At 34.0% G+C, this 18,251-nt stretch overlaps 1 protein-coding gene across 2 annotated transcripts; it reads left to right on the top strand.

Moving 5' to 3' along the window:
- Positions 1-5,586: 5,586 nt before the first annotated feature.
- LOC125838987 (protein disulfide-isomerase SCO2-like) lies at positions 5,587-18,153 on the top strand. Of its 2 annotated transcripts, none has more exons than XM_049517990.1 (3): positions 5,587-6,007; positions 7,000-7,126; positions 18,049-18,153. In XM_049517990.1, the coding sequence occupies exons 1-3, from the start codon at positions 5,612-5,614 to the stop codon at positions 18,087-18,089; spliced, it is 564 nt and encodes a 187-aa protein (XP_049373947.1). In that variant the 5' UTR covers positions 5,587-5,611; the 3' UTR covers positions 18,090-18,153. The 2 variants fall into 2 exon arrangements, with proteins under 2 accessions (XP_049373947.1, XP_049373946.1); XM_049517989.1 differs by having other exon boundaries at positions 17,931-18,060.
- Positions 18,154-18,251: the final 98 nt, after the last annotated feature.

The following is an 18,251-nucleotide window of genomic DNA, read 5'->3' on the forward strand; positions in this document are numbered from 1 at the left end:
GATATTCCGGACTAAATGGAACCATCAAAATTCCCATCCAAGGTCATTTCGATAAAAATTGGGTATCACAATCAATTTCTATTTTAAGCCCAATTCGACAAAATGCCTTAGAATTAGCTCGGAAGCCTCGGGACCTAAATGAAGGGTCGCTCTAGACCGAAATCAACATTCTAAAGCTAATCGAGCTGATAGAATTCTCATTCGAGTTCGTTTACTCAGAATGTTGACTAAAGTCAAACTTAGGCTTCAATATGAAAGTTAAAACACCTAATCGCACAGACTCGTCCCGAAAGCATCGAGAGTCATGTCAAGTATGCTACTAGCCTTAAATGACCCTTTTGGAGTTGATGGAATCATCATAATTAGATTCTTAGGTCATCTTCCTGAACTTGTTATAAAAATGACTATTCAAGGTTCAAAAGCTCTCAAACACTAAAACTCGCATAAAAACCAAACGAACGACCAAGTGACCAAACTGTCAATCCCAGCAAGTCATAAAAGACTTAGGGTCACTACAAGAAAGCTCTAAATGAAAAATAAGAGGCATAAACACGAAAATGACTTGAATGTCATTACGAAGAATTACGGGCGCAATTCATGTAATACGTCTGAACATAAAGCACTTACAAAGTTTAAGAATCTGATTCATCTGACAAGGTTCACAAAAATGAATGATATAGATTTGAAAACGAGTCATACTCATTATGGAGATATTTGACATGAAACATATATATCTTGGTCATAAAATACTAATAGGACTACTATGCATTAAGTGATACAACTGATGGATTTCAAGCTTCCCAATTGCCACTATGCTCTTTAGAAATACTACTCATCATCACTATCACTATCACAACTGAAAAATGATCATTGAATGAGCTTAGGGAGAAAGATCATAAGCACGATTCATTTAAGAAATCTGATATAAGGATATGCATGACATAACATTATTTCGTTAGCCATTGAGTGTAAACCATGAATTCGTGAGACTGAGCATATTATGAGACATGAGTGCTTATATAAATAGATTCATACCATAAGACTGATATTCATAATTTTATAGAGTAAGGTTGAGATCAATGGGCTAAAGTCTCGACCTCTTATTCTGAGAATTGAACATAGATGTGAATCTTTCTAAAGTGTATGATTATAGGTCATGGACATAATGTTGATGTGCAAGACATTAACAGGGTGTTATAATGACTAATATTTGAGGAATACGCTAGAGTACGAGTGGATTGACATATCACTTTAATTCTAATAGAACACATCACTTTCTGATTCTTTAACACTTGACTTGGTTCCTCATCTTATCATCTACCCTTTAGGTCTGAAACTGACACTTTAAGGCTATGGACCTATTTTGTTATCTCTAAACTAGTCTATATTCACTTTACTCTAATACCCGGGAAATGCTAATCGCATGGCTACTAAACTCTCCATGTATAGTAACTAAGATTCCTTCTTAGTCTTTTTTGTGAGATGCTTCTCTTAACCTCTTCCCGCTTCTATATAAGTCTTGCTATAATATTGTTACCCACATTGACCTATAAAGCCGCTTAATCTAACTATTAATAGTCTGACTTCTCTTTCATAGCCCACTAACACTGTCCTTCTAAGTTCATATCTACCTAACAGGAGGAAACTTGAACATTATTTAAGTGGCTTATCATTGGCTATATATGATCCCTTCGACCAGACTCTTAAGGGTAATAAATAATGCTTAAATCAGTCTACTCCACATTGACAAATCAAATATACTATCGAGACAAACATGAAAAATCATTAACTTAATTAGCATTTTGTCTGACTACATAAAATCTTGGGTACACCTCTTAATGCTCTCGTTAGTCTAATAACTAAGTCACACTTCATTACTCTCATATAAGGGTCATAATACCACGCTTGTACCACTCACATTTATTGCAAAGTAACACCTTAATTCCTTACCTATTTTATGTCAACCCTACTAGACCATATCTCAAAACTAACATTTTCACCCTCATGTTACCATCTTTTTTATCAGGACACTCATCTCAAATTCAAGCTTGGTGTCTAGTACTAAACACATATATCATTATAATGGCTCACATATTATACTAACTTACAATTACTAGGTGAAATTAAGAAAAAACCTCATGATAAGTAGTCAATATTTATCTCTCAGTCTACCTAGTTACATATTTTCATCACATTCCTTTTCAAAACCTAAGTACTATTTACTCATTCACTATACATCATTGCCTAATTAGTTCTATATCACTATTAATATCATAGGGCTCTCCTTTAGAAGTTATAAGTCTGGCTTAGATATATCACCTCATGACTACTTTGTCCTTCTATTAAACAATACTTGATTTTCACTAACACAATGACACATCAACATAAACTCATTTCTAGTTAAAGTATACTCTAACTCATCCTAACCAGTAACTATTCCTTTAACTTCTATCATGAAATCCATATAAAATTATTATTCCTTAGTCTATACATAAAGGGAAAACTCCACATTAATGACTTACTAAGTATGTGACAACGACTCCACACTTTACTCAATAACTATCTCCATTTCTTAGGCTATTACACTTCTAAATATATATATTTCTAACTTTAGACACTAATACTATTACTGGTTCATAATATCGCAAATCACATTATCTTTCAAGCAACAACACTATCCAAGTGCTTTAAAACACACTTCCCTCTTAAAGGGATTCACCTGAAACAAGGTTTAGAGAAGAGAATTTAGGAGCATATCTTTGTTTTTAGCTCGCACGCACGATTTATATGAATAAGTGTGCATTTTTTCGAATAAATACACTTAAGCATACTGATGGGCTTCTCTCAAGCCTAGTTGCAGTCTCTTGACTTTCTAATGACTTTATCTGAGAGTAATCATCGATAATGATTTGGGCTTTGATATTTCAACCAACTTGAGTATGAAGGATAGTCGAATGGATTTGAGAAATGCACGAGTCTGAATAACTTTCTTATGACACAATTCTATTGCACAATCTAGAGTATGAATGAATGATAAACATCTCTTAAATGCGATGTAGCCTTCTGATAATAAGTGTAGTGCTCAACATATCCATAAGCAAAATTATACTAGACACATCTTCATAGACACCCTAAGACACTTGAACTCTCTACTCTAATAACAAGTTTGTCACGCCCCGTGCTTATACCCGGACATGGCCGACACTCAAAACCATTGCTCGTCCCAAGTGAACTCTTGGCATGACTGACTACAGAGAGGAAAACTATACATACATGCGAAAGCCTTATAATGTAGATAATATCACTAATGGGTTGGGCCGTTACAAAATGGTATCAAAATCACTGCTCTATTAGCCTTGTCGATATGGACCAGAGTTCAATTAAGTTTAGGAAAATCTCGATAAGACAGGTTAAATCTCAGTGCTGAGTCTAGGCGAATCCCATACGGTGGGGCAAACCTCAACGAGGACGCTGAGTCTATAGAGGGGGGTGTATGTGACAACCCAGGTTAAGATTAGAATTCTCACATCAACAAAACATAGGAGAGATGTTAGGTATATATGTAAGCAGACATTACCAACTAGTGATGCGTTTTTAAGTCGTGTGGGCATAGGCCCAAAATGGACAATATCACTAGTGGGTTGGGCCATTACATTTGGTTGGTCATGTAATTATTTGGTCAGCATGTAATTAGGTGTAATTAGCATGGGGTAATTACACTCTCCAATTCTCAGTGAGGGACTATGAAGTGTTGTTATTATTTTTATTTTTTGATTTAATTCAATCTTAAATTCTACTTATTTTAAATTCTTTTTTATTTTTATCATTCTAAAAATGTCTTTTTTATTTTATACTATTTATATTTTATTTCCTTCTCATTCTTAGCATTTACTTCTTGTGATTCCATGTGATTTCTCCTATTATCTATTTTATTTATTTATTTATTTATTTTATTAGCATAATTTTGTTTGTATTCTAATTTTTAAATTGAAGGAAAATTCTTGTTAAATAAGGTTATATATTTACGTTTTTATATTCTTTTAAATCACATTTATTTACGTTATGTGGAAATTTGACATAAGAATATTACATTAAATTTCTTTTCGAATTTAGAACTTATGTTATATTTTCAATTATTGACTTGATATTTCATATTGCAAATCATTTATTTTTTAGTTAGACTTGATAGTTATCTTTTTATCAAATATTTTCATAATTTATGACATTAAATTTATAATATTAATCTTTTATAAACATATTTTATATAACATTCATAGAAATCTGATACTTTATTTTATTATTAATTTAAGGGAAAAGGGTCAAAATTACCCCTCAACTTTGTTTTATTGGTTGACTTTACTCTTACCGTTAAAAGCAAGTTATTTTTACTCATGCCGTCTATAAACTTAACAAATATACCCCTCCTTGGACGGAAACCCCCAAATCAATTGAAATTACCCGATTTTAATTGAAATTATCCAATTTCTTTTTTAACCCGAACTAAAACCCAACCCACTAAACTAAACTAACTAACTCATTTCCAATCTTCTTCATCTCAGTGTTCTTGGCAAAGTACCCTAAGAACACTCGCAATCTTTATCATAGCTAACACATAAATTCTACATTATCTAACAAAATCAATCGAAAAGACCTGATATTTATCTCCGAATTGTTTGTTGAAGGTTGCCTAGGCTAAACACTGCAGTCGTTCAATCACAGGATTTGCTACATACAAGAAATCAGTAATCATCAAATATCTGGTACTCATCAAATATGATGATATATTGGAAACATTTTGAACAAATAAAAAGATAGAGAAAAGAAAAACCTCCCCTCCATTGTAGCTTAAGCTTACGTGCACATACAAGAATCATGGAGGGCCACTGAATTGATTTACGAGCCAGGTAAAGAAGAATTAGATGTACTATTGGGCACACATTTAGGGGCAGCCTACTGACAACAAATCAAAAAGTAATTTGGTTGGTACCCAGAAATGGTTTTCTTCATTGGATTGAATGATGACGTGTAAATTGAAACTTCTCCATTTACTTGCTCTGTGGCTTGTTCTTCACTGAACCCCACAACAGAGAGAGGCGGGATGCCGTTCAGCAAAAATAATATACTTGTTATACATTCAACCAACAAACTTTTTCAATTGATTTTGTTAGACAATGTAGGATTTATGTGTTAGCTATGATAAAGATTGTGAGTGTTCTTAGGATACTTAGCCAAGAACACTGAGATGAAGAAGATTGAAAATGGGTTAATTTGTTTAGTTTAGTGGGTTGGGTTCTGGTTCGGGTTAAAAAAGAAATTGGATAATTTCAATTAAAATCGGGTAATTTCAATTGATTTGTGGGTTTCCGTCCAAGGAGGGTATATTTTTTGTTAAGTTTATTGACGGCAGAGGTAAAAATAACTTGTTTTTAACGGTAAGGGTAAAGTTAACCAATAAAATAAAGTTGAGGGATAATTTTGACACTTTTTCCTTAATTTAATTAATATATACTAATTTAAATTACACCATTTCCAATTAGAGCATGAGCAATACAAACCTTTAGATGTTTGTTCCTCTTTTCTTTTTCAGTAGCAATATCTTGTTTTCCTTGGAATGCTGCCAATTAACCCTACTTCCATTGTCACCCCTCTCAAGTTCTCCATTGTCACATTCTCATTTCCTCATTCGAACACCATCTCTATTCGTTGCAACGCCGCCTCTGATCCATCCTCCTCCTCCTCCTCTTTCAACTTCGTCGGTGCTGCTGATGCCGCTTCCGCCGGCAGAATTTCCAAAAAATCTCTAGGCACTTCTCCGGTGGAGAAGCGAACGGCGAGTAACACCAAAAATACGAAAATTAATGCCTGGGAAAAGCCTTGGTCGCGCAACCGAGAAAGCTACTTGGCCGATGATAGTGAACCTCTTCCTCTTCCCATGACTTATCCTGACACTTCTCCTGTTTCGCCCGACGAAATTGACCGTCGCCTTCACTGTGATCCCCAAATACAGGTCTTCATTTTGCTTTGTACTTTATATTTATTTGCCTTATTTTAGTCTAATGAGAAGCAATCACCCGGTTTTTTTTCCCTTTTTTTAATGCTGAGATTAATTTGAACCTGGTCTTCCATGATCCATTCAAGTTAGCAGGCTGCGCCTTTGGGTGAAACTAAAAATAGTGAACTATGATAAATATTAGACCCAAACTAGTTTGACATTGCAGCGTATTGATTAGTTGTCAATTTGAGTGAAGTGCACAGTTAGATTACCCAATAACAGTATGGGTTATCTCGTTGTTCTAGTTCAGACTATTGAGTTCTGAACTAACTTTCGGTTTTGTAATTTAAGTTCTTTTATGTATAAAATGGACTTTTTGGAACATTAATGCTAGTGTAAGGGACTAAAGGAAAACATTTTCTGTAGAACAAAAGAACTACCTTTTGAGGCTTATATTGCAGTGCAGTTCAACATTTTGTCTCAACCCCAGTCCCCAAGGCTTTTGGTCGAGTGGTAAGAGCGTAGCATGTGATGTGTGGGTTAGGCACACGTCATAAACATAGACAAAAGCTTGGTATTTAAGTGGACAATGATAAAGGGGCGGGCCAATCATCAAGTTTCAAACCGTGTGCCAATGACCCTCGGGGATTTCTTGGTTACCAAAACAAGAAAAAGAAAAAGATCTGCACTTTGTCTGGTATCTTGTGGCACAAAGTTATTTATAGAGTTCTGTTACCTTTGTCAAAAAAAAAAGTTATTTATAGAGTTACTGACCATGATTGGTCAGTATACTGTCTAATCTGTTTCAAATTTTATCCACCACTAGACTACTAATAATATTGACAGGAATGAGTATGCTATTTGTTATCACAGGGTAATATCTTTGTCTACGTAAAGAAGATGTTTACAAGAGAACGCTAAAGATATTCACTGGTCTAGGTTTTTCATTTTTCTTTGGTCATTCTTATTTTTTGATGAAAGCCCTTTGGTCATTATTGCTACTTTAGGATTGCAAGGAAGTCGTCTATGAGTGGACTGGGAAATGTCGGAGTTGCCAAGGAACGGGATTTGTAAGTTACTACAACAAACGAGGGAAGGAGACCATCTGTAAATGCATACCTTGCCTTGGAATCGGTACAAGCACCTTACTCTTATTTCCTGTGTGCATTATATTTTCATGATCATTATTTGCCTTCTCTGTTTTTCTTTACTTTGAAAAGCGTGGAATGCATACTCATTCATTCAAGGCTTCTTTGTATACAGTAGTATGCAGGAAGCTTTATATTCTTATGTAGTATAAATTGTGAAAAGTACCTAAATATTAATTTCACGTCTATAAAAGCAGATGCATTAAAATGATGTTAACTTACCGTGTCTGAATACAATAACAACCACGTCTCAATTCCAAGCAAGTTGGGGGTGACTACAATGGTGTAGCCAGAAATTTCTTCAAGAGTCTTCAAATTTTAAAGAAGCCAATAAAAAATATTGATGAATGGGTGCCCAAAATTTCTTAGTCAAACTACACAATATTTAGCTAAACCATAAAAATAGTGTAATAAACCTACAATTTTGTAACTAAAACTAACATGAGAGGTCAAACAAAAAATTCTACAATAGACATTCAATTGAAATTTATCATCACAATTGTATTTGATAAAATTTCATCTTTTTGAGTGTATTTATAATTATATACTCACTATAAATTAGTGTTCAGGGAAGCGTGAAGCGGAAAAAAGCGACAATGCACTGCTTTGGTTAAAGCGTGAAACACAATTTCTAAAGAAAAACAACCAAATTAAATAGAGACAATATATATAAGTAGAAGTTCTTATTAAAAGCTAGAAGATAGATATCGAAAAATCCTCCATAGATCATTGGACAAACAAATCAAATTTAATAATCTTTCAACATCTATTTCTTGTTCTTCTGAACTCTACTCTACTTTTACAAGATTGACAAAATCTTATATTTCTCTTTTATCATTGTATTGTTCATCATCTTCAACTTCATCAACACGGCTTGAAGTAGCTATCACTTTTCCCCTCTTATGTAAACTTGAAGTATTTTCTCTCAAACCATAACAGTTCTCCTCAACTCTTGCCCCAACAACAATACTCCGAGTGAAATTAGAATCTTTCTCAAAATTGCTTCATCTTCAAGACTTCAACATTCTCAACTCTAGTTAGCCATTCAATGACATCATTAGTATTGTCCAAGCTAATTGGACCAATTTCATTGCAAGCGTTGTCCCCGATGCTCTAGTTCTATTATATTTTATGAACACCATGTCATGTGGAGCTTTAGTGTTAGTCGATTCCTCTTCTTGGTATGAATCTAGAAACAAATATAGCAAGTAATTAGTAGGATTTTATTTTTTTTGAGACAAAGTAATTAGTAGGAATTAAGACAATTGTGATATAATATTGTTACCTCAATATACTAAATTTTGCTCATAGTTCTTACATACTTAAATATGCTCCAATTTCTCACGCCCAGATAAGATACAAGTTAGACATAATTTAATGGCGATCTTTTGTAACTCTGGAGTTTCTAAACCACAAAGCCTCCACCATTCAATTGTTAAAGTAGAACAACTGACACTAACTTCATGATAAGAGGGAGGCTTCATTTTTGGACCACATTGGCCTATGAACTCAATGAATTCTCTAAAATTGTTGGAATAATTGGCATAATTGAGTGGGAGCCCTACTTCGTACATCCATTGTAAAAAGGTCGCAACTATACGTTCCGTCAAAACTCTCTTGGCCATATCTTGCAAATTCTTTTTACCAAGAAGTGACCATCTATAGGACCTTTTCTACTAATGATTCATAACTTAAAGAGACTATTGCATTTGTAATTGTTTTTGTGATTTTGAAGGAAATGACAATAAACAACCTCATCTTTCATTTCTTCATCTTTATCACGATTAGTCACATTCAGTTTAAATATAGCCTTGACGTTTTAGCTCTTTTTTTTCATGAACATATTTTTTAATTTCTCCCCTCACAATTTCTGGACATTTTGTACACTTTGCGACATTCCTAAAAGACTCAATTAGATGTTGTTTGTGACGAAAGATTCAACCTTGAGTTATCTTGTCACAAGACAAACATATAAATTGTGACCCTATTGGTCTCACTTAATATTTTCTCATAGTTCCTAGTCGGTTACCCATTTTAATCGTTGGTAAGATTTAAGAAAAATCAAGTGAAACCAATGAGACCACAATTATATGTTTGTTTTTGTGATAAAGTAACTCAGACACACTCTTTCATCACAAACACCATCTTATTGGGTCTTCTAAGGATGCCTCAAAGTGTGAAATTTTCGTAGATTGTGAGGGATAAATTAAAAAATATGTCAATGAAAAAAGGACCTAAAACGCCATGCTTTATTGCAACCGAATGTGGCTAATCTTGGTGATGATGAAGAGATGGAAGGAAGATGAAATAGTTGATTTGTCACTTCTTTCAATATCACAAAAACAATCATTAAATGCAACAATCTTTTCAAGTTATGGATCAATCGCTAGAAATGAACATTGAGGATGACGAAATAGAAGGTTTATTACCTGCTTCAACATTTTCACCTGCATTATTGGTAACAACATTTTGTGCTCCAATCATCTTAATAGTGTTCTGAACCCATAAAATATTTTGATAGAATCAGTAAACGAGTTGCTCACATCAATGGATTCAACAAATAGTTTCTTTTTGGAGAATTCACCAACACGTCAATGATCATTTTTACATTTCTTGTAGTCCATTTATCCAACATAATGGAACATATGAACTTGTTCCATTTTCCCATTGATCCTCCATAACTTTTTTGTCTCTTCCACTTCTTTGTTTAGATAATTGACAATAATTTCATGAAAAACAGGAGGCTTCATTCTTGGACCACATTGGCCGACAACTCTATGAATGCTCTAGAAATGTCGATATAATTGGCACAACCGAGGGGGAGCCCTACTTCGTAGATACATTGTAAAAAGGTTGCAACTATATGTCAAAACTCTCTTGGCCATATCTTGCAGATTCCTTTTACCAAGAATTGACAATCTATAGGTCCTTTTCTACTAATGATCCATAGCTAAAAGAGACCGTTGCATTTGTAATTGTTTTTGTGATTTTGAAGGAAATGACAAATAAACAACCTCATCTTTCATTGCTTCATCTTCATCAAGATTAGTCACATTCAGTTTAAATATAGCCTTGACGTTTTATCTCTTTTTTTCATCAACATAATTTTAGTTTCTTCCCTCACAATTTCCGGATATTTTGTACACTTTGCGACATTCCTAAAAGACCCAATCAAATGTTGTTTGTGACGAAAGATTCAGCCTCGAGTTATCTTGTCACAAGACAAACATATAATTGCGACCCTATTGGTCTCACTTAATATTTTCTCATAGTTCCTAGTCGGTCACTCATTTTAATTGTTGGTAAGATTTAAGAAAACTCAAGTGAAACCAATGGGACCACAATTATATGTTTGTTTTGTGATAAAATAACTCAGACACTCTTTCGTCACAAACACCATCTTATTGGTCTTCTAAGGAGTCTCAAAGTGTGAAATTTTCGTAGATTATGAGGGAGAAATTAAAAATATGTTAATGAAAAAATGACGTAAAGCGTCATGCTTTATTTCAACCGAATGTGGCTAATCTTGGTGATGATGAAGAAATGGAAGGAAGGTGAAACAGTTGATTTGTCACTTCTTTCAATAGCACACAAAAACAATCATTAAATGCAACAATCTTTTGATCAATCGCTAGAAATGAACATTGAGGATAACGAAATAGAAGGTTTATTACCTGTTTTAACATTTTCAACTGCATTATTGGTAACAACATTCTGTGCTCCAATCATCTTAATAGTGTTCCGAACCCATAAACTATTTTGATAGAATCAGTAGCTGAGTCGCTCGCATCAATCAATTCAACAAATAGTTTCCTTTTGGAGAATTCACCAACACGTCAATGATCATTTTTTCAATTCTTGTCATCCATTTGTCCAACATAATGGAACATATGAACTTGTTCCATCGATCCTTCATAACTTTTTTTTGTCTCTTCCACTTCTTTGTTTAGATAATTGACAATAATTTCATGACAAAAGGGAGGCTTCATTCTTTGACCACATTGGCCAACAACCTCTATGAATGCTCTAGAAATGTCGATTTAATTGGCACAATCGAGGGGGTGCCCTGCTTCGTATATCCATTGTAAAAAGGTTGCAACTATATGTCAAAACTCTCTTGGCCATATCTTGCAAATTCCTTTTACCAAGAATTGACAATCTATAGGCCCTTTTCTACTAATGATCCATAGCTAACAGAGATCGTTGCATTTGTAATTTTTTTTGTGATTTTGAAGGAAATGACAAATAAACAACCTCATCTTTCATTGCTTCATCTTCATCAAGATTAGTCACATTCAGTTTAAATATAGCCTTGACGTTTTAGCTCTTTTTTTTCATCAACATATTTTTTAATTTCTTCCCTCACAATTTCCAGACATTTTGTACACTTTGCGATATTACTAAAAGACCCAATCAAATGTTGTTTGTGACGAAAGATTCAGCCTGGAGTTATCTTGTACAAGACAAACATATAAATTGCGACCCTATTGGTCTCACCTAATATTTTCCCATAGTTCCTAGTGGGTCACCCATTTTAATTGTTGGTAAGATTTAAGAAAAATCAAGTGAAACCAGTGGGACCACAATTATATGTTTGTCTTGTGATAAAATAACTTAGACACTCTTTCGTCACAAACACCATCTTATTGGGTCTTCCAAGGATGTCTCAAAGTGTGAAATTTTCGTAGATTATGAGGGAGAAATTAAAAATATGTCAATGAAAAAATGACGTAAAGCGTCATGCTTTATTTCAACCGAATGTGGCTAATCTTGGTGATGATGAAGAAATGGAAGGAAGGTGAAACGGTTGATTTGTCACTTCTTTCAATATCACACAAAAACAATCATTAAATGCAACAATCTTTTGATCAATTGCTAGAAATGAACATTGAGGATGACGAAATAGAAGGTTTATTACCTGCTTTAACATTTTCACCTGCATTATTGGTAACAACATTTTTTGCTCCAATCATCTTAATAGTGTTCCAAACCCAAAGAATATTTTGATAGAATCAGTAGACGAGTCGCTCACGTCAATGGATTCAACAAATAGTTTCCTTTTGGAGAATTCACCGACACGTCAGTGATCATTTTTACATTTCTTGTCGTCCATTTATCCAACATAATGGAAAATATGAACTTGTTTCATTTACCCGTTGATCCTCCATAACTTTTTTTGTCTCTTCCACTTCTTTGTTTAGTTAATTGACACTAATTTCATGACAAGCGGGAGGCTTCATTCCTGGACCACATTGGCTGACAACCTCTATGAATGCTCTAGAAATGTTGATATAATTGGCACAACTGAGGGGAAGCCTTGCTTCGTACATCCATTGTAAAAAGGTTGCAACTATATGTTCCGTCAAAACTCTTTTGGCCATATCTTGCAAATTCCTCTTACCAAGAATTGACAATCTATAGGTACTTTTCTACTAATGATCATAACTTAAAAGAGACTGTTGCATTTGTAATTGTTTTTGTGATTTTGAAGGAAATGACAAATAAACTACCTCATCTTTCATTTCATCATCTTCATCAAGATTAGTCACATTCAGTTTAAATATAGTCTTGATGTTTTATCTCTTTATTTTCATCATCATATGTTTTTATTTCTTCCCTCACAATTATCCGGACATTTTGTACACTTTGCGATATTCCAAAAAGACCCAATCAAATGTTGTTTGTGACGAAAGATTCAGCCTCGAGTTATCTTGTCACAAGACAAACATATAAATTGCGACCCTATTGGTCTCACCTAATATTTTCCCATAGATCCTAATGGGTCACCCATTTTAATTGTTGTTAAGATTTAAGAAAAATCAAGTGAAACCAATGGGACCACAATTATATATTTGTTTTGTGATAAAATAACTCAGACACACTCTTTCGTCACAAACACCATCTTATTGGGTCTTCTAAGGATGTCCCAAAGTGTATGAAAATTTTTAAGATTGTGAGGAAGAAATTAAAAGAATATGTCAATGAAAATAGGACCTAAAACATCATGCTTTATTTCAACCAAATGTGGCTAATCTTGGTGATGATGAAGAAACGGAAGGATGGTGAAACGGTTGATTTGTCACTTCTTTCAATATCACAAAAACAATCATTAAATGGAACAATCTTTTCAAGTTATGGATCAATTGCTAGAAATGAACATTTAGGATGACGAAAAAGAAGGTTTATTACCTCTTTTAACATTTTCACTTGCATTATTTGTAACATCATTCTGTGCTCCAATCATTTTAATAGTGTTTCGAACCCATAGAATATTTTGATAGAATCAGTAGACGAGTCGCTCGCATCAATGAATTCAACAAATTAGTTTCCTTTTGGAGAATTCATCAACATGTTAATGATCATTTTTTCGGTTCTTGTCATCCATTTATCCAACATAATGGAAAATATGAACTTGTTCCATTTACCCAATGATCCTCCATTACTTTTTTTGTCTCTTCCGGTTCTTTATTTAGATAACTGACACTAATTTCATGCCAAGTGGGAGGTTTCATTCCTGGACCACATTGGCTGACAAGCTCTATGAATGCTCTAGAAATGTCGGTACAATTGGCACAATTGAAGGGGAGGCCTGCTTCGTACATCCACCGTAAAAGGCCGCAACTATACGTTCCCTCAAAATTCTCTTGGTCATATGTCGCAAATTCTTTTTAACATTTTTCCCAACATCCTCTCATGGCTTCTACTGGAAGTGACAATCTAAAGGTCATTCTCTACCGTTGATCCGTAACTTGAAGAGACTGTTGCATTTTGTTATTGTTTTTGTGATTTTAAAGCAATATACAAATCAACAACTTTATCTTTCTTTTCTTCTTCATCATCAAGATTAGTCACATTCGATTGAAATATAGCATGTCGTTTTCACTCCTTTTTTCCATCTACATATTTTTTAATTTCTTCTCTCACAATCTCCGGACATTTTGTACACTTTGAGACAATTTTAGAAGACCCAATTAGATGTTGTTTGTGACGAAATATTCTGCCTTGAGTTTTCTTGTCACAAAACTAATATATAACTGCGGTCCAATTGGTCTCACTTAATATTTTTCCATAGTTCCTATTGTTGTTAAGATTTAACAAAAATTAAGAGAGAAGAAAAGAGGAAAAAATGTTAGATTTGAAGAAAAGAGTAAAAAATGTCAATGAGACACCTTAGCCTTTTTAGTTTGAAGAAGACAAGGGTAGGGACGGATGAAAAACACAGACTCGAACCCGAACCCGTGAAACACTCCCCATCTTGAACACCCTTTATCGCTTGGCCGTATCTCAAATGTGTCGAGCTGTTCTAAACTAAAATATCTATTCGTTCAAAATGACATTTGAGCTACATACACTTTATAATTTTTCGGCGAAGAGTGTTCACTTGACCTCTTGACACACTGTAGCTCCACCACTGGTTGAGTATATGAGTATGTCCCTTCCAGAGGTTGGTTTCTGGAATGATTTTTAAGTCATTTAAATGTCACTTTGTTTGACTCCACCCTGGACCATTGAGGGAAAGGCCCTTTTCCAATTATATGGATCTTCTCCAGATTCCTTACCGGATTTTCTTTGGGAAGAACACAATTGGTGTCCATTTTTTTGGGAGTGAAGATAGTTGTTTTAAATTTCAGTAACTTGAAAAGCAATAAGAAAATGACAACAGGAGACAGAAATCGGGAGTAGGATGAGATAGATGTTTGGTGAATTTTTTGAGGTAGGAATAGCATGGTGAGGGAAAAAGTAGGAAGTTCTTAAAGGAGCTTACAGACCAAGTGATCATGAAGGAGTAAGAAGGCCTTTGATGGCAACAAAATCATTCCATATTCCTCCTTCATACTAATACTATTCTGGTTTCATATTGAATATGTTATACTCATAATGTTTAGTTGAGTTGTTGTACATATGCTGACAGCTGAGAAATGTGTTGTGATTTTGGCTCATCTTTTTTACTCTCTCCATATCAATATGTTTGTCCGGGTTTGACTCGGCACGAAGTTTGAAAAAGTAAAGAAGACTTTTGAATCTTATGATCTTATACTAAAGAAAGATATGTAGAATATACCAAAATACCCTTTAATCTTGTGGTCTTAAACATACCATGTTGGAAGTTAGAATTAAAGAGTTGCCAAAAAGGAAAGAGGCATATTTTTTGAAACGGACTAAAAAGAAAAGTAGGACAAACAAATTAAAACTGCGGGAGTTGTACTTTTAAGGTAGATTTTGAGAAGGAAAATAAGAACAGGAGCATTACACTCTATTTGGATCATTGTTACCCATTGTATTGTATTGTATTGTTAAATTTTGTTGTTACGTAACAATGAAAACCCCCATTCTATGGAACAACCAATTTGGTGTGTTCCCATTGTTACTTAATTTCTTTTTCCAATTATATCCTTACATAATATTTCATAATACTATTTTACCATTTACCCTATATTATTTAATTCTAGTCAAACCTCCTACCCTAGAATAATTAAGGATATTTTAGTAAATTTATAAATTTCAATACAATACGATACAGTCAAACCAAACAATAAAAATGTTATTAAACAACAACAAACAATACAGTCTAATTAAACATTGTATCTACCATACAGTACAATACAATAGAGTACAATACAATACAATACATTATGAAACAATGAGTAACAATGATCCAAACAGAGTGTTAAGGGGGTGTGCATTTAAGGTACAAAAATAAACAGAGCAAAGATGCACTATTAAGGAAAACTAAAAATATGTCAGCAAATTAGTCAAGGTATTGCAATAATTGCACTTCCTTCACCCATGCGGTTAGATGGGATTTTCACATTAAATTTTCTGGTGGAATAAGAGTATAAGTTTAGCATTCCTTAAAATAAATTAGTATTGTTATGAAATTGCATGACTAATTAAGCTAATTTCTTGTGTATTAAATTTTTAAGGTAAAATGTAGTTTCTCACTTTCTCTAGATATCACACTTACTGTAACCTCACTAGAAGGATTCATGACAAACAACAAGCTAATATAAGTCTAACCAAAAGAATGACCAAAGCTTCATGTGATTTTAGGTTTATTTTGCCCCTGCTTAGTACCTTCAATCATTATAGTGCTGCATGCACCTATACATCGGTGCACATGGAGATTTATGTAGGGCAAGACCAATACTTGTCTCTTTGTACACAAATTTTGTCAAGATCAAGTGCATTTTCTTCAACACCACTAGAAAAATTAAATAAAGAATTTTTACCTTCTTTTTTCCTTTATTTGCTTCTTCTGCTTTAGTACCAGCTTAAACGAGAAAGTAAAGAATGGATACAATTAGCTGACTGAAAAGAAGACAATTGACACTTCTGTATTTTCTTGAAGACTGGAACTCATATCCCTTTGATGAAAGTGAAGACGAAAGGTTCATTACAATTTCTCTCTCATGGTTTTTGTGAGTTTTAACTCTGTAAAAGGATGGATGTCAGTTATAAAATACCCCACAAGGTACGAGCCTCAGTTCTCTTGAGATCTTCAGATGTTCTCTTTATGGACTAAAACAGAGTACATGACAGAAAGAAAATAATTGAGAAAGAGCAACGCTGAAGTGGCCAGTGACTTCTATAATTTGCAATCAGAGTGACAGGGAAACTACAGATTCTCATAGTGAGAACTCTTTCGAGTTTTTGACCAAAAACATCCCTATTGTATATGCACTACTTGGATTACATCCTTGAAATATACTTATGAACAAAAAGCATCCTTGTATTCTAAGGTGAGCTGTTTTCATCCCTCTGTTACTTTACCGCTACAAAACTAACGGACCCCCACAAAATCTCGTAAATGACACGTGACATTTTCTTAAAACATCAGCCTGCTTCACCATTGTTGATTGGAAAGAAAAATTATGGGGACACAGTCAATTAGGAGAAAAGAGTTGCTATTTTCATAACAAAGAAAATATTGCTGATTTGGAGTATATGGTATGAAGAACTATTTAGGGTTAATTTCTTATCGACTTAGGTCTCTACATACTCCAAAAGTATTTTTGTGGTTTTTGTATTTTCTGGCATGTTTTACCACTTTCTGCATTTCTGGAGTTTCAGATAATTTTCTTAAAAAATAGAATGTGGCTGAATAAGTTGTTACAGAACTTCTAAATTTGTTGGTGTGACTGAATCTTTTTTGGTGAATAATACTGGTGAAATGGATTTTAATATGGTCATGGTTATTTTTTAATCACTGTGTTAATGTTGCATTTCTGCAACATGTCCTAATTGTTCAACTTGGCCAGTAGCCTGTAGCTGTGAAATGGATGAGTTGGCCGGACTTTTTAATCAACAGTAACATTCTAGTACAATTTGAAAGATCATTCTATTGAAGCCTCATCTTCATCATGCTCAATTACAACTCAATAGTTATAAGGATCAGTTGAAAGCATGGTCGAAGTGGTTTAGCAGTGTTAGTTCCAACTTCAAGCATCTCCGAAGTCTTCTGTTTGTAGTTAAGGATCAGTGTGTATCTGGAATGGAGTTGCAAAGCTTGTAATTTTATTTTCGAATGTCACCTGCCCTGTCTGTGTCTTTTTAGGGTTCTGTTAGGTTTATTACCATGGGTAATAGCAGAACGAAACATGCTCATTTCCAAAAATGTGAAGGATGTTCTTTGTTTACAGTGATCCTTTAAAGATGTAGTCTCAGTAAGTGGTATACATTAGGGGTGTATTTGGCCAAAAACTCACTTTATATCAGTAAAGAAGTTTCAGCTTGTCCTCGAGATCGTGGAGCAATCTGTTTTTTTTAACACAAAATCTTTGTCACTACAGGTTATGTGCAGAAGATTACAGCACGCAAGGATATCGATGTTATGGAGGACTTAGATAATGGAAAACCACCTTGACAGAAGTTAAATATCTAATGCACTTTTTTGTCTTACATTAGCAGACATTGATGATAGCTTTGAAGAGGCTTTTTTTCACTACTGAATCCTAGTATTCTTTAAGGTGCAAAGAGGTTGCAATACTGACAATTTTTGGAGTCAGCTAAAAGAGATATGCCTCCATACTACATTCATAGTGCAAGCAACAAGTTCTTGAAGATCAAGGGCGGAGTTCTGGGAAGAATGATGATTATTTTTTATAAGTAAA

The sequence above is a fragment of the Solanum verrucosum genome, unplaced genomic scaffold, assembly GCF_900185275.1.
Source record: "Solanum verrucosum unplaced genomic scaffold, falcon-dt-bn FXZP01000163.1, whole genome shotgun sequence".
Lineage (NCBI taxonomy): Eukaryota > Viridiplantae > Streptophyta > Magnoliopsida > Solanales > Solanaceae > Solanum > Solanum verrucosum.